Genomic DNA, 17,179 nt, shown 5'->3' on the forward strand with positions numbered 1-17,179 from the left:
TACTACTTACATGAAGAACTGCTCCCAGTGTCCTCTGCCATTAAATCAAGTTACACAATTTTATGTCACAAAAGTTTAAGGTAGGTTTAATTTTAGAGGTGGACTGTGTTCCTCAAATCAAGCTCCTGCTTCTAATTGTTGCAAGAAATCACCAAAAATTACCATTAAATCCAGACAGATTCTGAATTTAACAGATATTTGAGTTAATAATTTCCAGTAATAATGCAGTTAACTAAATGTATATCATTTTTATTGGCCAACATCTGTCAAATAAAATCTCTTTATCAGCACATTTTAGATCACCCACAGTTGACCAATGAGCAACATGTATAAGACAAATACATGTGCAAAAACGCAAGACTGAAAACAGGATTAAAAAGTTTAAAATCAACATAAACACAGATTAAACATAAAATACTACAAGCAAGGCAAAACAAGAATGAAATACATGTAAAATGCTAAAAATTAAGATCATTACGAGCATCCAAAAGCCACAGAAAACATTTTTTAAGAGGAACAAGTCTGTCAGTTGACAAATTTAGGACTTTAATACCATCATATTGTTTAATCCTCAAATAAGATAAACTCCATCGATCTCAAGCAGGGAGACTGAAATGTTTCAAAATTTTCTTGCAAAATAGTAACACATTCACATCCCTATTTTAAAAAATGTAAACTTGCCCGCTTCACCTGTATACTGGACAGCAGTTGCCCATTTTGACAATGTTTTTTAACATCTGCTTCAACAGATTATTGGAAATTTCATATGACCAGATGTGGCCTGCTCTGTTTTTCTAATCTAATTTCCTCAGATGCAGTATTTGTAGCTTGGTTCTTGATGAACCGATCATTTTCATTATAAGCTAATTAAAAAATAGCTAATAGATTAATCATCCTACCCATTAAAATTCAGAAAATAATCACCATTTTCTACAGCTAAAGGCGACATCTTAAAATTTCTCGTTCAACCTGCATCAGAACGCAGCAAATCTGAGAAGCTACAACCAGAGAATATTAAACATTTTTGCTGGATAGATGAGTTATAAGAGTTGGTAATTAACATCCACCATTCAAAAACTAATTTTGAGCACAATATCACTACAAAGATCTACAAAAATCCGACGCCAAAATGTATTGAAAACATTTTTTCTGCCTTTATATGTAACATGCATAACTCAGTAAAATAAACACATGTAGTAACAGTGAAAAACAAGCTCCATAAATACACAAATACATTGTTTTCAGACCGTCATTTTAATAACTTTCGTCATAAGACAGCTCTTTGTACATGGCTCTCCAAAGAACCTTCATCTCTGCTAGTATGCTACTAGAGGATCAATAACTGTCTTTAAGTTTAACAAAGGAGACAAACGTACTGCGGAATGAAGGAAGCTGAAATCAGATGACTCAAATACACTGCACCTTCTTCAGACTAAAAAAAACAAAAAAAAACCCCAACCCTACATGAGCCTTCTCACACCTAATTTGTTCAGCACTCACATACTACTGAAACATGGGGCAGTTCTGCAGCGCCTCTGTGGCAGAGCTGTACTGGAGGATGTTGTCATAGAAACGAGTGAGCTCCGCTCGCATGTCCTTGGCGCTCCTCCCTCCAGTGCCCCGGTACTTCATTGAAAGCAGCTTGGAGCACAGGTAGTGGAGCCACAGCACGTTGGTATGGGGGTGGTAGTCGCTCCAGTTGTTTCTGGAAGAAGACAAAAACAGCAGCGGGGGATCGATAAATCGCTACCACAACAATTCTGAGGTGTTGCTTTGACGCCGTAGAAGAGCAGAATGGTCCACAGGCAGACGGCTCTTGTGTGTTTAAGCAACAGTTTGACATTAGAAAAAGCACGACTGGTTGCTGGGTGTAGCTTCATATTTAACAGACTGATGTGAGAAAGGGATATGACGGAGGTTTTTAATCAACTCTAAACAAAATTGAGGAAAAGTCACAATATCACAAACCCAAGATGTGTCCATCTTGCCTTCTACTTTGAAGTTTCTAATTGGCTGCTTTGATTCTCTACACATCATATTGACTGATTCAGCAAAAATCAAATCAATAAGAAGGTTCTTGGAATATCTAGGCTCTATTTATCCCACATCTCCTGTTATATATGTTCGATTTTGATAGGTTGGAAGATAGTACCACCAGCAATCCAAAAAAAAAAACACCCTAAATGAATAGTTTCTCAGTTATCTCTACAGAAATATAATTTAAATTGTCTGTAATATTAACAGTGGAAAGAGGACTGAAATAGAGGTGCTTAACAATGTTAGTTGCAGTCTGAGGAACAGCTGCAAAGGAAAGAGATAAAACCAGGGAGAAGATGCAACTAAAACCACACAGTACAATAAAGAGATGTGGAAGACTCACAGGTAAGTGTGAAGACGTGAGAGTCAGACAGTGAGGCTGTGGTAGTAGGGAGAGAAGGGAGAAGCAGCTTTCTAACGGGAGAAAAATGTGCTTTCCATCTGTTATCTCACTTCTCTCTGTTCTTGAGATTAACAGGAGTGAAAATGTCTCCTGTTGGATCGGCTTATCTGGCTTACAAAATTCCTGGTCTGTGCAAACACCTTCACGTTTAGCTAGATGATAGAATTTCTACACATATAAAACTAAAGTATTCAGACTCCTGGGGTCATGCACGAGACAAATCTAAGGAACAAATCCAGTCAACACGGAGGTGAAACTTTCCATATCATTACTCTTGATGTGGTTGAATTACTCCAACATTACCACAAAAAAACAAAAAGTACCATTAAGACGGAGCTCAATGAGCACCATTAGTGTAGTAGTATGGTTAAAATACATTATATCTGAGCCATTTTAAGGTAGGAAGGGGCTATTCTCAGGGGAAAAAATGTCTAAATATGTGATTTTGATGCACAGAGATGACTTTTCAGGGGTTAAATCAAAGACAAGAGAGGCACTTCAAATTAGGAAAGCAAGATCTGAAATAGCCATATGGCAGAACTATTGACTAGTGTTTTTAGTTGGATACATATAGTATTTTGCATGTAATCATATGGTATAAACACAATAAGACTCTCCACATTTTATAATAGCAACGGTCGATGCAGGAGCTAAGAAAGGCAAAGTAGAGGATGGTTTGTGGAGGGACATATTAAGATAAAATTCACATTAATATTAATGCGACACTTTCACAGCACAGTGAAACTCCAGCTAATGGCGAACGAAAAATACAAAACAATAAATGGACTGACCCATTTTCCTTTCTCATCAGTCTGTAGACTTCAAACTGGTAGTCGCCCTGGCCCAGGAAGAGGTCCTCATCATTTGAAATATCACAGGACACCGTTAGATCATCTGTAGAAAACACAACATGAGCTCGTCACACTGCTCTCGATTTTTACTGTATATTACGAGCACAAAACCAGCTGTTTAAAATATGATAATAATATAATAACGTTATTTATATAGCACCCTTGAGAACAGCGGTCACTGAATACTTTGGCAGTTAAAACATGCAACACAGACCATCAAACAAGATATAGGAGACAAGTCAGAGCAGTCATTTAAAATAAATAGTAAAAATTACAATAAATTAATTGAATAATTAGCTAGATTAGCACTCATATCAAACAAAGGAACCAGGCAGTTTAAAAATTAGAGAATAAGATTGAGGGTTAAAGCTAGAAACAAAAAATTTAAAAACAAGTTAGAGAACTAAAGAATTAGAGAGACGACATAACACCAAAGAACCAGGCAGCTAAAAGTAAAACACAACAAGAAAGAACATCTAAAATAAACAGGACATAATACGAAATAGAGCACTAAAACTAAATAAAGCTAAAAGTTAACCTTACATAAAAGCAAGTCTGAAAAAGTGGGTTTTCAGAAGTGATTTAAAAGAAGTTACTGACTCTAATATGACAGCAGAAGGTTGGGCGTAGAAAAATATCTCACCGATTTCTAGTCTGGACAATGAATAGTCAATGATGCGGACCAGCACCCCTTTGGTTTCCACAGAGTGGGCTGTTCCACTCAGAAGGAAGCTCCCTGTCTTCTGCTTGGTTGTTTTGACCAATACGTTGCCCCAGTGGAGGTCCCTGCAGTTAACAGGACAGAGGGGATAAAGTTCTCCACTGTTACAAGACACCAACAAATCATCCATCACACTCACACCACATTTACACCAACTGCGTCACTGCGCTGGCTTACACCACGAAGTTTGATACTTGACTTGACTGAACGCCACATTTCTCCCCTGCTGCGGCAGAGTTCAAGTTTATCGCCTAAAGGAAAGACTAAAAGTATTTGTTGTCGTTTTAGACATGAAGTGTACATATTGTAAGTTACATGTATTTAGAATTATCCAAGTTATGGAATGCTTACATGTGTGTTAGTCAATGATAACACAGATTAACTTAAAACATAAATTCAGAGAGATCTGCTTTGCCTCTATAGCAGCTAGAGTTTAAATGATTAGTCAATTGATATTTAAGTTAATCAACAATTTTTAGAATTATTCAAATTTATTAAACAAAATGCAAGATTTACTGTTTCTGCCTTGTCAATCTTCTGGTTTTCTTAATTATAATAAATAATATTGAAAGGTTTTGGTTTGCATGTGAGACAACACTAAATGTTTGAAGAATCATCTTGGACTCTGGGAAACTGTGATCGATATTTTAGAAATTTTAATTACATGGTGTCATCTCCTGCTCAGTGTACGAAAGTAGTGATCTATCAAACTGTAGTGTAATTTGTGAAGTGTGCGTGTGATTGTACTCCACCTGTGTTCAAAGCGTAGCTCCTGCTCAGCGACAGCCAAGGCAGCAGTAACTTGATGAAGGATGCTCTTCGCTACCCTTAAAGATGTAAACTTAACATAAAAAAGGCTTAAATTAAAGGCTGCCTTTCACTCTTGCACCACTGAAACACTGCGGGATCATAAGCTAATGATTAGAAAATATAGTTCCTGTTGTTTCTAATCAGTACACAGCAATTGCAGAAACTGGAGGTTTTGTGAAGCTGCTGAGCATCGTCTTTCTGTAATTCCTCAGGCATGGATCTAATGTATGGTCTCGCTGACATTAAGTTGTAATGACTCAGTTCAAGACAGTATTATTTTTTAATGCATTCTGTCTTCATTAATGTTTGAGCACATTATACAGCTAGTGTGCAAGTGTAATGAGCTGAAGCCTGTGTAATGAGAGGAGAGCGTAGCTCATCATGCTTCACTTTGAAGACAGAGCGCTTGAAACTGTCACTGAAACAGTGAAATTATAGTAGCATTTAAAATTTATCTCCAACAGTGGTACAGGGAAGGTGCAAGTCATCTGTCATGAGGATGTGGTGTTCCTACCGTTCCATTGCTGTTCTCCAAGTCGACGCCTCCAAACTCAAACTCCAGGATTATGAATAACTGATCCTTTTTAAAGAAATCTAGGCAAAGATACATAGAGAAAAATCCAATGAAACTAAAATTCTACTGGTAGTCAAATTAATAGGGAGTAAACTATACAGTATATACATACATACACTGAGCAACCACAACAATGAAACCACCTGCTTAATATCATGTATGACCCCCTTTATACAGTCAAAACAGCTTTGACCTGTTGAGGCTCCACAAGACCTTGGAAGGTGTCCTGTAACAGGCAAAAAGGTGTTACCAGCAGATCCTTTAAGTCCTGGAAGCTTCCAGGTGGTGTCTTTGTGAATGTATTTTCAGCACATTACAAGAAAATGTGATTCAGCAGACCAGGCCACCTTCTCTCAGTACTACATGGTCCAGTTCTGATGGTCAGGTGCCCATTGTAGATGCTTTTAGTGTTACACAGAGTTTAGCATCGGCATGATGACTCCACACTAAGCAGTGATTCACTGTTTTCTGGCACCTTTGTTTAATAACAAGCAACACAGTTTTAAGCAATTTCTGCTGTGAGATTGGACCACACTGCCCGACCTTCACAGCCACATGCATTAGTGATCCTTGGGTCCCCATGAACATATCACCAGTGCATCAGTTGTGCTTCCTTGGACCACTTGACAGGATCTGCCATTTTGGAAATGTTCTGACCCAGCCATCTAGTCATCACAATTTGGCCCTTGTCCAAGATCCCTATGCTTGTCCATTTTTTCTTCTTTCAACACATCAACTTCAAGGCCTGACTGTTCACTCGCTGTCTGATATATCCCACCCACTGACAGGTGCAACTGTCACGGGATACATAATGTTATTCACATAACCTGACAGTGTTTTAATGTTGTGGCTGATCAGTGTAGATTTTCTTTTAGTTGATTTTGTTTGTTCTCTAATAATCACAGACAGTAATTGAAAGTCATAAGAAAGTGCCACTGACCTGGTCTGTCATTCTCAGAACCTTTACGCTGATCAAATGTGTCCCAAGCATTCAGGAAATCTGGAGGGTAGCAGCCTCGGACGCAGTGAAGACTATGAGGGAACGCCAGACACATCAAGTCACATTAACTATTAGAACTGCTGAGAAGCTTACAAACATAAAGACAAAGGCCAAAGAGAAAACTCACTCATTGAGTCCAATAAAGCCATGAGTCTGGTTTTGATGCTTCTCTTTCAGGCTGCTCAGTTCCCTGTTAGAAAAACAAGCCAAAGCTGTTCATTATCGCCGGATTGCGTTGATGTGGTTTCAAAGGTTCATCATTAGGTATCACTAAACTGAAACGTTTCAGCAAATGGACTCATGTGGAGTGAAGTGTCAGTCTGTACTCAGTGTACTGCTTACTTTGAGATAATTATCTCATGGAGAATCTCTCCTAAAGTCTTCTGGTTCTCTCCGTTCACCTTCTCGCTGCCCTCTACAGGAATGATCTGAAAATAAAAGCCAGTGTGTTCCTTCAGATTACACTGTACACATAATTTGCATGTAACATTGAAAACTAGGCGTTATTATTGAACATATATGTGTTTTCTTCCGTTTAGATATGAAGGCTCATTCTTGACCCTGGCAAGAAATGTATTTTTCTAAAATGTGAAAAAAAATCTGGCCTTTCCTCATAACTTTTCACTGTAATCCACAGCTTTTTCAGTAAATACAATTTGCTTAAAAGTACAAATACAACTTATCATTATGACTAAAATTAAACTAAACCTAAAACAAGTTTTTTTCACTGAAGATCACCATGGCAGGTGGTCAGAAGATCTGGAAAAAGCTATTGAGTGAACCTTAAATGTACAACCCTCTCAAAGGTGTGACATTACACATGATGCAGTATGGTTTACATCACACTGTCAGATGCTAAGAAAAACAACAACACGAACACAAAATCATACACACACAAACACACATACTTTGAGCGCAACGGTGTCTCCCGAGGCATTGGTGGTAGAGAAGACCTCTCCAAAGGTCCCCTCCCCGATCTTCACACATTTTTTCATTCGATGCGGGAGAATACACTCCTCCCAAGGCAGGGGCTGCTGCTGGCCACACTCAGCATACACCTTCTCTGCATCCGACAGTTCTGCATCTTCACACACAACCTGCAACAGAAGATGGGATGGTTGAGGTTACACACATCCACAGACTGACCACGTTCATAGTAGTGCAGCAAGTATTTAGAAAGTAAGAGGAAGAAAGTTGAATATAATGTCAAGCCTGTCAGTTTGGGACTTGAATGCAGTAATGTGCCGTTATCACTTCATATTAGTTGACTGTGTGTTGTACCAGAGACTGTCGGCTTTGCAGCTGTGACTGGAGGCGTCTGGGGAGCAGTGTCCGTATCGGAGTGGCAAAGAGATCCTGGCTGACGTCTGCTAGCATCGGAGAGTGTGACGCTGAGAGACGTAAACTCCTCGGAGTGAGCAGCACTGATGAGAGGGAACAGAGACGAGCAAAATCGATCAGAGGTGACATGTGTACTGGAACTGTGAGTGTAAAATGTAAACAGCCAAAAACCACTGACGGCCTGATTAAAACTTAGTGATGTGTGTGTTTACCCATGGCCTTGCGGTGGACAGAGAGAGCGGCTTTGAGTCGGCTCCAGGTTTGGGTGCTCGGTGTGAAATCCGCCAACAGAGACGAGAGGTTGAGCTGATTCGCTTTCACTGGAGTGGAGAAATTTGTAGTCGCTGCCCACAAATCCTGCACACAAGATACGCAATGCATATTTTAAATCCTTCCTAGCTTTTGATATTTAATTTCTGTTGGGTGGATTGTGGCAGAACACACTTTAAACAGATATGCAACATGTTTATGTTCAAATCACCAACAAAGATATTTTCCATCTTAGCTTTAGGGACACATGGATAGTTTGGGGTTTGGACGACACCTATGACTAGAAATTGCCTCAGTGCTGTTTTTATGAAGAACCTTCTTTTTACTGTGAAAATAAGCACTAAAGATTTCTGTGGTCTGTGGAGCAACCAGAGTACTGTAACTGAATAGACATACTGTTGTTGTCTACCTCTAATGCTTTGAGTGCAAAAACAAAATTCCACTGCCATAATGCTGTGTTCAAGGAAGTGGGAGAACAAATACATTTGTTACAAGTGGAGTCTGCAATTCTGAAGAAAGATTGCACATATTTAGCTTGTAAATGAGCACAACCATTCACAGGATACGCTGAAATAGTGTTGTCTGGATCAGTCCGTACCACTTTGTTTCCTTGTTAAGCCGGATTTATACTCCCCTGCACATATGGACAACTCCAGACACCACAGATGTATAGTTGTTCTAAATTTTACAGCTTTCCGTCTACTTCGAGGAACCATTCTATATATGCACAGTGAATCGCGGCCTACATATACCGTGCATGCAGGCTACTGCTGAGCATGTGGACTGCCTTTGTAACTTCATAGTGGACACAAATTTTGAGCTACATGTGGGTGTCCACAGACGTGTCCATGTGCACTCTTGTGGATTTGAACTTACGGTGAAATTCATGCCACTCAGACCCTTCCATCATGTGCTCATGGATGTAGACAGTATAAGGCCTTACAGTATCAGGGCTGTGCATGAACACCAGACTTTCATCAAGCCGCATTCAGAACGGACAGCTAGCAGACTGACCAGATATTAACTGAATCTGACAAAAAGTGTATCACATTAGAATTGCATACTCAGCTTTTAATTACTGAAAATGCTTCTTTAGGGGGCAGCAGCTAACAATATATACAGTAAAATACCCTACAGAGTTTCCATTATGTGCTCACAGACATGTACCATTAAATGTCCAGTGATATATCAAAAAGCTGCAGCAAATCATCACATTTTAAAGGTTTTAACCATCAAATGCTAGTGTCAACATAATTACCTTCACTGATTAACCTTCTAAGAATCTAAATGTCTAAATCATGTCTGTGGATATTTATTAGATGGCCATAATGTCCAAGCAGTACTTTGTAGTGTCTCTGTGAATGCTGTTCTCACCCTTGGCTGTTTGTGTTGTTTGGGGATCAGCTCATTGATGCTACAGTCCACAGCCTTGGTCCGGCCTGTTTGTGCAGTCCTGCCCCTGAATGCGTGTGTGCTGGTGTTGCCTTTGATTTTCCAGCGACTCACGCTCATACCGCTCACACACGCCTTCCTTGTTGTCCCAGGTCGGTCTGTGGACATGCTCTTCCTTTTCTTTTCTTTAGGAGCCAAGGACGTCTTTTTCCTTTTATGGACAGAATTGCCGGAGTTCTTTTCAGGCTCTTTGTCTGAGGTAATCTTATCCTCCGAACAACTTGAGCTTTGGTTTTTTACATTGACTTTCATAGAAGTGTCTTCATTACAGTGATTAGAGTCACTCTCAGACAAGCGGTCAGTCTCTGTCTGATCATCACTCATTGAGTTTGACACATCTGTGGATGATTTAAGCGTGCCATCTTTGAGTTGCAGATTTTTTTTAACCTGTGACAAAGTTAGTTTTTTTATCCCGACAATAAATTTGTCCGTTACACATTTCTCCTTCAACATCGCTGCCTTTTCTTCTCTTTTTCTCTTTGCTCCTGAACGGTCATTTAATTGATCATTAGAAACCACAAATCTTTCAGTAATTCCTTCTGAATGTTTGATGTCTTCTGGGTCGTCCATGTTATGAGTGTGGTCATTTTCACGCTTGTATGCATGTTGGTTAACACGCCTCTCATTGCAAGGCAAACCTGCTTCTTTCTGCTGGGCGAAGCTTTTGAGTTGTGACAAAGACAGTTTTTCAGTCTGAACTGAAAGTTTCTTAGTAAGACACTGCTCCTTCACAGCTAAAGCTTTCTGTTTTCGTGTTTGCAACGTGCTACTGGCTGGTAATTGTGTGCCCATGGCTATCTCAAAGCTGCTTTCTGTGTGATGAGTAGATTCAGCATAAAGCACCGATTCTGGCCGCTCCATGAACGCTTCAGTGGATGAGTGTTCAGCAGACAGCTTACCGTTGACTAATGATAAAATGTTCCTGCTGGGACTGTCAGTCACTGAAGATGTTTGTTCAAAACTATTTACTGAGTGTAAATAATCACTGTTTTTATTGCTTGTCACAGATAAATGAAGTGCTGCTTCTACAGACTGTGAAAGATCATCCATTTGACCATCTACAGAGTGAAGGTGTTTATCAGTCTGCTGGCTGTGAGCTGAGCTTGAATGTTCCAAACAGGATGAGTAAGTTGTTTGACTGCAGAGCTGAGTCACAGTGAGGAAGTCTAATCTCTCCAGCTGCACTGTGCAGCGCTCGGTCAAACATTTCTCCTTCAGAGCCTCTATCAGCCACTCTAACCCTGCTGCTGCTGACACAAAATGACTGCTGCTTCCACTGTCTGTGGAGAGCAGATTTACACTTGGTAATTGCCCATCATTCTTAGTCCCGGAGTCTTTACTGTTGCTCACTGCTTCGTCATTGCAGCGCCTTCTCCTGGGCTCCATAAATAATTTAACAGATGGTTCTTCATGGTGATGCAGGTCTGGTTCTTCCTGCAGCTCATCAAGGCTTGGCTGCAGCTTCTCCTTAGAGTCGAGTCCAGTAATTGATGCACAAAGAGGCGGCGGGGCAGGCTTTTCTGGTGAATCCTCTTCAAATGTGTTCAAGCCACCTATGCAGCTTACTGATATGGACTGAGAAGCCGAGGACTGATCATTGATAGGAAACAGTTTAGGATGTCTGCGTTTGCTCGAAGAGGCTGCTGAGGGCGTAGAGCAGAAGATGGGTTTCCTGGGGCAGGGTCCCAGACTGTGATCTGCCAACTCATTGAGAGATATCTCTCGGAAGGGGTTGGTGGCAAAGCTGGAAGTCCCTGCAGCATTCATCGAGTTCTCTGCACTTGACACCACAAATGTTGGTGGGACCTTCCTTTTCCTGGAAGGTCGATGAATCCTGCTGGAACCAAACACTCCGCGAGTAAAATCATCAGAAGAGCTGAGTATGCTGGCTATTGCTTTGGAGATTCTGGGTTTCGTGGCAGCTGTACGTCTGCGGTGGGTTACAAAACGGCCAGCAGGAGGAGGATGAACACTGAAGAACACAAAGAGGAAGAGAAGAAGACCTCATGGTTACCGCAATTACTAAGAACATTTATGTAACGGTCTCTTTTCAAGGATTCAAGGATATTTATTGTCACTGCATTTCTGCAACGAAATTTTGTTGGAACTTCCAAAAAAACAAAAACAGCATAATATAACAAACAACAAACAGCTGTATAAAACAAGTAGAGACAAGTATTTTTTTTTTTTAAAGTGTAAAAGTGTAGTAGTGCAATGAGGTGCAACATCTGCTTTAAAGTGACTGATGCAAGTAAAATGCTCGGTATGAAATGGTTATTGCACATTAAAATGATTATTGTCCATCAGTGAGTCTCTGTTTGAGAGCAGGGGGGTGTGGGGTGGGTAAGCGTTCCATCTCTGGGTTGTGCATGTTTTTGGATGGGGGAGCGGGAGGAGTTTCAGTCTTTTAATTCTACAGTTTCATTTATAAGACGCTTTTATCCAAAGTGACGTACATCTGAGTGTGGATACAGCACAAGCAAGGATCTAGTCAGGGGGAAAAATCTGGATAAGTGTCATAAACAAGTTCAAAAAAAAAAAAAAAAAAAACAAGTAATGAGGCCTTAAAAACTAGACAGAGCACTTACTCAGAGTCTGTCTTCATTTGAAGTGAACTTTTGTGGCGTTTTGGTGCAGACATTTCTTCTTCACTTTTACTGGTGGAAAAAACTCGCTGGGGTTTCTGCCTTGCCACAACATCTGGTTCAGACACAAGCCGGCTTTTTCTGTTGGCGTTCAGAGACAAAGATTATTTCAGAAATACATTAACAGATGCAAAACTTAATTCTGCAAGTGACTAATTTCAAGGAGGCACACAGTAATGACTTAAAATGTGCATTCATGAAGGGAAATCTGTGGGAATGCAGTTAAAATCTTAGTATATAACCAGTTGTCAATGTGTCAACAAAATCTACCATCAGAAAATAAATGACTATAACAGCTTTTCTTGTGTACAAACACTTAATCTAGTTTCCACATAACTAAAGCAAACATTTGAGGCTTTTGTCTGTCATCATAAATTTGCACTTCTTTGGGTTTGTGGATTGTTGAAAACAATTGGCTCTTTTTAAAAACACAAGGCCAGTGTATACATTCTGCATCTGGGAGAGTCCAAGCGGGTCCCTCTGCAGATGTCCATTTGCAGCCTAAAGTTTATGTCCACACAGCCACTACATTACAAAGGCAGCGCTGTGCAAGAGTGAAACAGGAGGACACCCGTCTACTGCATATTTATGGGACACATCTTTCGAGCACACTAGAAAGTAGCATAATAGCTACAAGTAGGTGCCGGTGGTGTTGCAGTTGTCCATGTGGGCCTCCACAATCAAAGCTTAAGTCCTATGTTTGCCATTAATGTCAAATAGATGCTTGCAGACACTCTTGAAGTAACATAAAAACACAGAAGCACTAACCTCTACACATGCTGACTATCCTTTGCATTTAAATAATGTTCTGCTTATGGTTTTTTATGCACAGACCTGGTTGTCTTGCTCTGCTGAGTGAGCGGAGGAGGGGGAGAAGAAGGTCTACTTTTGTTCTCCTCATCACTGCTGGTCAGTGACAGACAGAGCTTGGCTTTTCTCCTGGCAGGATGGACCTCTCTGCTAACAGCAACACTTGTCTTCCTCCTCATTCTAAGGATGGTCAAAAAAAGATAAGTATGCACAAATACGTCAGAAAAAACTATGATATTAAATGATGCAAAGACCATACAGTGAACCTCAAATATATCTGTCCTGGGATTGATAAAAGTATTACACAATCTTTCAGAATAATAAAAAAATATTAATAATGTCAGCAAATGTGTTACACGTTATTAATGATGTAAGTATTACAAAATGTGCATTAATAAAATAAAAATATCCATCCATCCATCAACCTGGTCTTAATTTGCTGAGAAGGTGGAGAATGAACCATGATGTTCTCCTCATTAAAACTCTTCTCAGTCAGACACAGCATGGCTTTCTGCTTGGCAGGACGCATTGCTTGACGACCACCAGCCTCCGGTTGCTTGCCTCTGTGAAATGAAAGACAGGCGGAAACTTAACCAGCTATAAAGATATGCTTTTAAACATGAGCGCAAGCAGGTTAGAGAGAAAACTGAATACAAATCAAACCAGAATTATTGTCTTATATATTTCAGAAGGTAATTTTAAAAAAAATTAATTTCTGTACAATGATGTATGCTACATCCACAGAGAGTTTTGAGTATTTTTCCATATGTGCAATCTGTGCGTGCCACCTATGCAGCCATTTTCAGATATAGTTACACTCCTGGCGTGGAAATATATCTGCCAGAGGTCTGCGTACATGGCATAAAAAAAAATCTATAAATTTTCACTGCAAAAACAAGCAAAAAAAAACCAAATTGAGATTGTCATCTGTTCATTTTCTTAACATGTTAATCACTAAACAAAAACAGACATTTTGATTAGGATCCCTTAAATTTTAATTTTCCTGTAACCAAGGCAAAGACTGAAATAGATATTTCACAACTGAGAGATAAACTGATCAATGATCTGTGGTGCTGGGTTGTTTAAAATAACCATTTTTATAAACAGATCACTTCGTTACTGCAGATTTGTGTGATGATAAACTTGCAGCTCATAATGACACTAGATATGGTGGTATTAGCACTGCACTATTATCATTATTGATTCCTCTTTTGTTAATTTTCTCGATCAATTCATTAGCTATTAGGTCTGTAAAATGCCAGAAAATTGTGGAAAATGGTGATCAGTGTTTCCCAAAGCCCCAGATGACATCCTTAAATGTCTTGTCCACAACCCAAAGACAGAAGGAAAGAAATTTGAAAACGCTGAATATTTAAAAAGCTTGTATCAGATAATTTACTTTTTTTCGTCAAAAACGACTCAGATCTGTTCAACGACTATCAACATAGTTGGGAATCAATTTGATAGCTGACAAGTAATGGATTTATGAAGAAAGTACAAGACTACAAAGCTGACACTCCTGTGTGAAAATGTGCATACCACTGTAGTTTCTTTTTAAGTATTTAATGTATCCTGGCATACTTTCCCTAATAATAATGAACTTTATGCAACCTTATATGTGGTAACCTTTGCTAGATATTGCTCTGTACAAATCCCCTTAAATATAAGTAACTGGAAAGCCTGATGAAAAAGCAATGTGATATAGGATATATAAATATCATAGTACCGCGCATTGATCGTAAAGTTGACAGTCATAACTACTGGACTGAACAAACCTCATCCTCGTCGTTTTTCGGATTTCAAACACGGAATCATCTGTTGACACGCTGCTGTCGAAGGCCTGCTTGCGGACATCAGGTGAAATCCAGGCGGACACCTTTCGCCTCTGTTTACCGTACGTCTTCAGAACTAACGGCTTCATGTTTAAAAGTGCAGCTAAAACCGTGTTAACAAGTCAAGTTTACATAAAATGAACGGAGCAGAGTTCAAATGCAACTGACATAACTCAGTCAACTGAAGGCTAGCCGGATAGCTCGGCTTCGGCTAACAGACAAACACAATTCACTGTAATACCGTTCTTACATTTTATTAACAGAAACCGACGAAGCTTATTTAAACTCGACCCGAAGAGCTGTTTCAACCCTTCGCCATGACCGGTAGTTTTATCTGTATCTCTTTTTTATGTGTTCTTCATTATTTTCTTCTATAAATTTAACAAATCCGCCGCAGGACCCGCTTCTTGTTCAAACCGCTGAACGCCGCTGATTGGTCAAAAGCACCTGATGATGTCACCACAGCGCCACCTGGCGGGTTGGAGTAATTACAGTCTGGAGGAGGCAGGCTGCAGTTGTTGGGAGACAACAGCGGTCTGTGGACCAAATCCGGACCTCTAATAAAAATACAGCACACAAAAGAAGTAAGTATACCTATGTACAATATCATTTAAATGTCAAATGTTGTTTAAAATTGTATCAGCTCACATAAACTTTATTATTTGTAAGTTGGCAAATAGAGTGTTTCCTCCTATGAACAATCTAAAACAAGCCGTTCTGTACAAAGACCATATTGAAAACACAGGCCCAGAAGTAGACACTCAGTCCAACAATACTAACACACAAGTCAGAAAACCTCTGATCCCTGAAACAACACTGAGTACACCTGTGATTTCCAATTAACCCAGTTGCAGGTTATAAAATTACATGACCTCCAGAACTTTCTCGGTGTTGAACCTATGGACTGTGTTGATCTCCATATCTGCATCATGCATCTAAATGGAATAGGATTGCTAGAGGAACTACAAAATCCAATTGCAGAGCTTCACAAAGATGGAAAAGGATACAGGATGATCTTTCAACAACAAAAAAAATCTGTCAAATCACATTTGCAGCAATCAGCAAATGTATGAGCCATGGCACCACTAATCAAAGGTGCACCGACTGTCCTCCTAAAATGACACCATGTACATGGTTCTACTTGCTCAATTTAGCTCTGAAAAAAAAGATAACACAGGATTAGCAAAGGAAATCTGAGTTTTGGTGGCAGCTCAGACATTGCATAGCATGAAAAGCTTTGGATGGTAGCAAGCAACAAACCCTTACTTGCTGTTTAGCACAAAACATGAAACTTTGCTAAAGACCAGGACAGAATACTGGGAGCATGCTGGTCTGATGACACCAAGCTCAATATTTTCTGCTCAGATGGGGTGCAGCATGCTTGGTATGAACCTTTAGAGGTGGATCACAGTGAATGTTCTGTATTTGTCAGACCATAGTTCTGACAGAGTGCAAAAGGTGTTGCAGAGATGACATTTATAGATGGTAAAGTAAATGTCTGTAACCAAAATACTGGCTGAGGGTACTGGCTACTGAAGAGGAATATTCCAGCATGACAATGAGTCAAAGCAACACAACGTCTCCAGCAAAGAACAACTAGAAGAAGCTGTTTCTGAAGAATGGCAGAACATCTCTCTAGAAATTTGTGCAACACTGCAAACTTTCTCCAGGTCAAGCAGAATTAATCAATTTAAAAAACAAAGGCGATCATAAGAAGTATTTAAAAAAAAAAAAAAAGATTTTCATCTTAATAATGGAAGATATTCCCACTGAGGTGCCTGTATTTTTAATATAGTAAATTGCGATTATTAGTTTTTAATTTTGCATCAGAGCAAATACCCTGATGTTCAACTTAGAAGTGATTTAATTACTGTAAGGTGAAACAATTGTGAATCACTTTATATGGAAGAGATACAACACAGGTGTGTGCTCACTTCTAAATATTGATCTAAATATCCCTGCATTGCCCCTAAAATCTATGTCTATGAATGTATGTAATCACAAAGTATGACATGGTTTATTCTCTATTACAAATTCCCATTGATTCAAATAAAGAAAGTGAAATGGTTTGGTGTCATCAGCATTCTGTGTTTTTTCCTCAGACCTTTAAATAAAATTACTGTTTTACTCTACACAATGAGCAGTATTCAGTATATATGAGGATTCATGGGTTTGTGGAGTGAATAGTGGGGATCATTATTCTTGCATGTTTACTATCTTATTCAAATCTCTGGTGCACTGGTTTTGGTTATTATTGCGCTACAGTAGGGATTAAAAATGTCTCAAAATCAAACTTATTTATGTGGCCAGTTGTATGACCAAACCCCGTCTCAAATAATGTAGTACACAAGTGTAACCACCAGGTGTCATCCCTTTATTACACCATTCTCTCTTGTGCTGTAACTGTAGCATACCGTACAGCAGTGATATGTA

The 17,179-nt window shown here is 39.4% G+C and overlaps 1 protein-coding gene across 1 annotated transcript; it reads right to left on the reverse strand.

Moving 5' to 3' along the window:
• Positions 1-223: 223 nt before the first annotated feature.
• On the reverse strand, positions 224-15,170 carry haspin (histone H3 associated protein kinase). The gene is made up of 16 exons (XM_035946154.2): positions 14,690-15,170; positions 13,340-13,477; positions 12,939-13,094; positions 12,048-12,185; positions 9,382-11,431; positions 7,950-8,094; positions 7,678-7,820; positions 7,305-7,493; positions 6,739-6,824; positions 6,524-6,586; positions 6,337-6,428; positions 5,337-5,416; positions 4,765-4,853; positions 3,935-4,077; positions 3,232-3,334; positions 224-1,705 (listed from the first exon to the last, which is right to left on the reverse strand). Exons 1-16 carry the CDS (start codon positions 14,833-14,835, stop codon positions 1,504-1,506), a joined length of 3,963 nt encoding a protein of 1,320 aa, XP_035802047.2. The 5' UTR covers positions 14,836-15,170; the 3' UTR covers positions 224-1,503.
• Between the last annotated feature and the right edge of the window lie 2,009 nt (positions 15,171-17,179).

The sequence above is a fragment of the Amphiprion ocellaris genome, chromosome 4 (assembly GCF_022539595.1).
Source record: "Amphiprion ocellaris isolate individual 3 ecotype Okinawa chromosome 4, ASM2253959v1, whole genome shotgun sequence".
Lineage (NCBI taxonomy): Eukaryota > Metazoa > Chordata > Actinopteri > Pomacentridae > Amphiprion > Amphiprion ocellaris.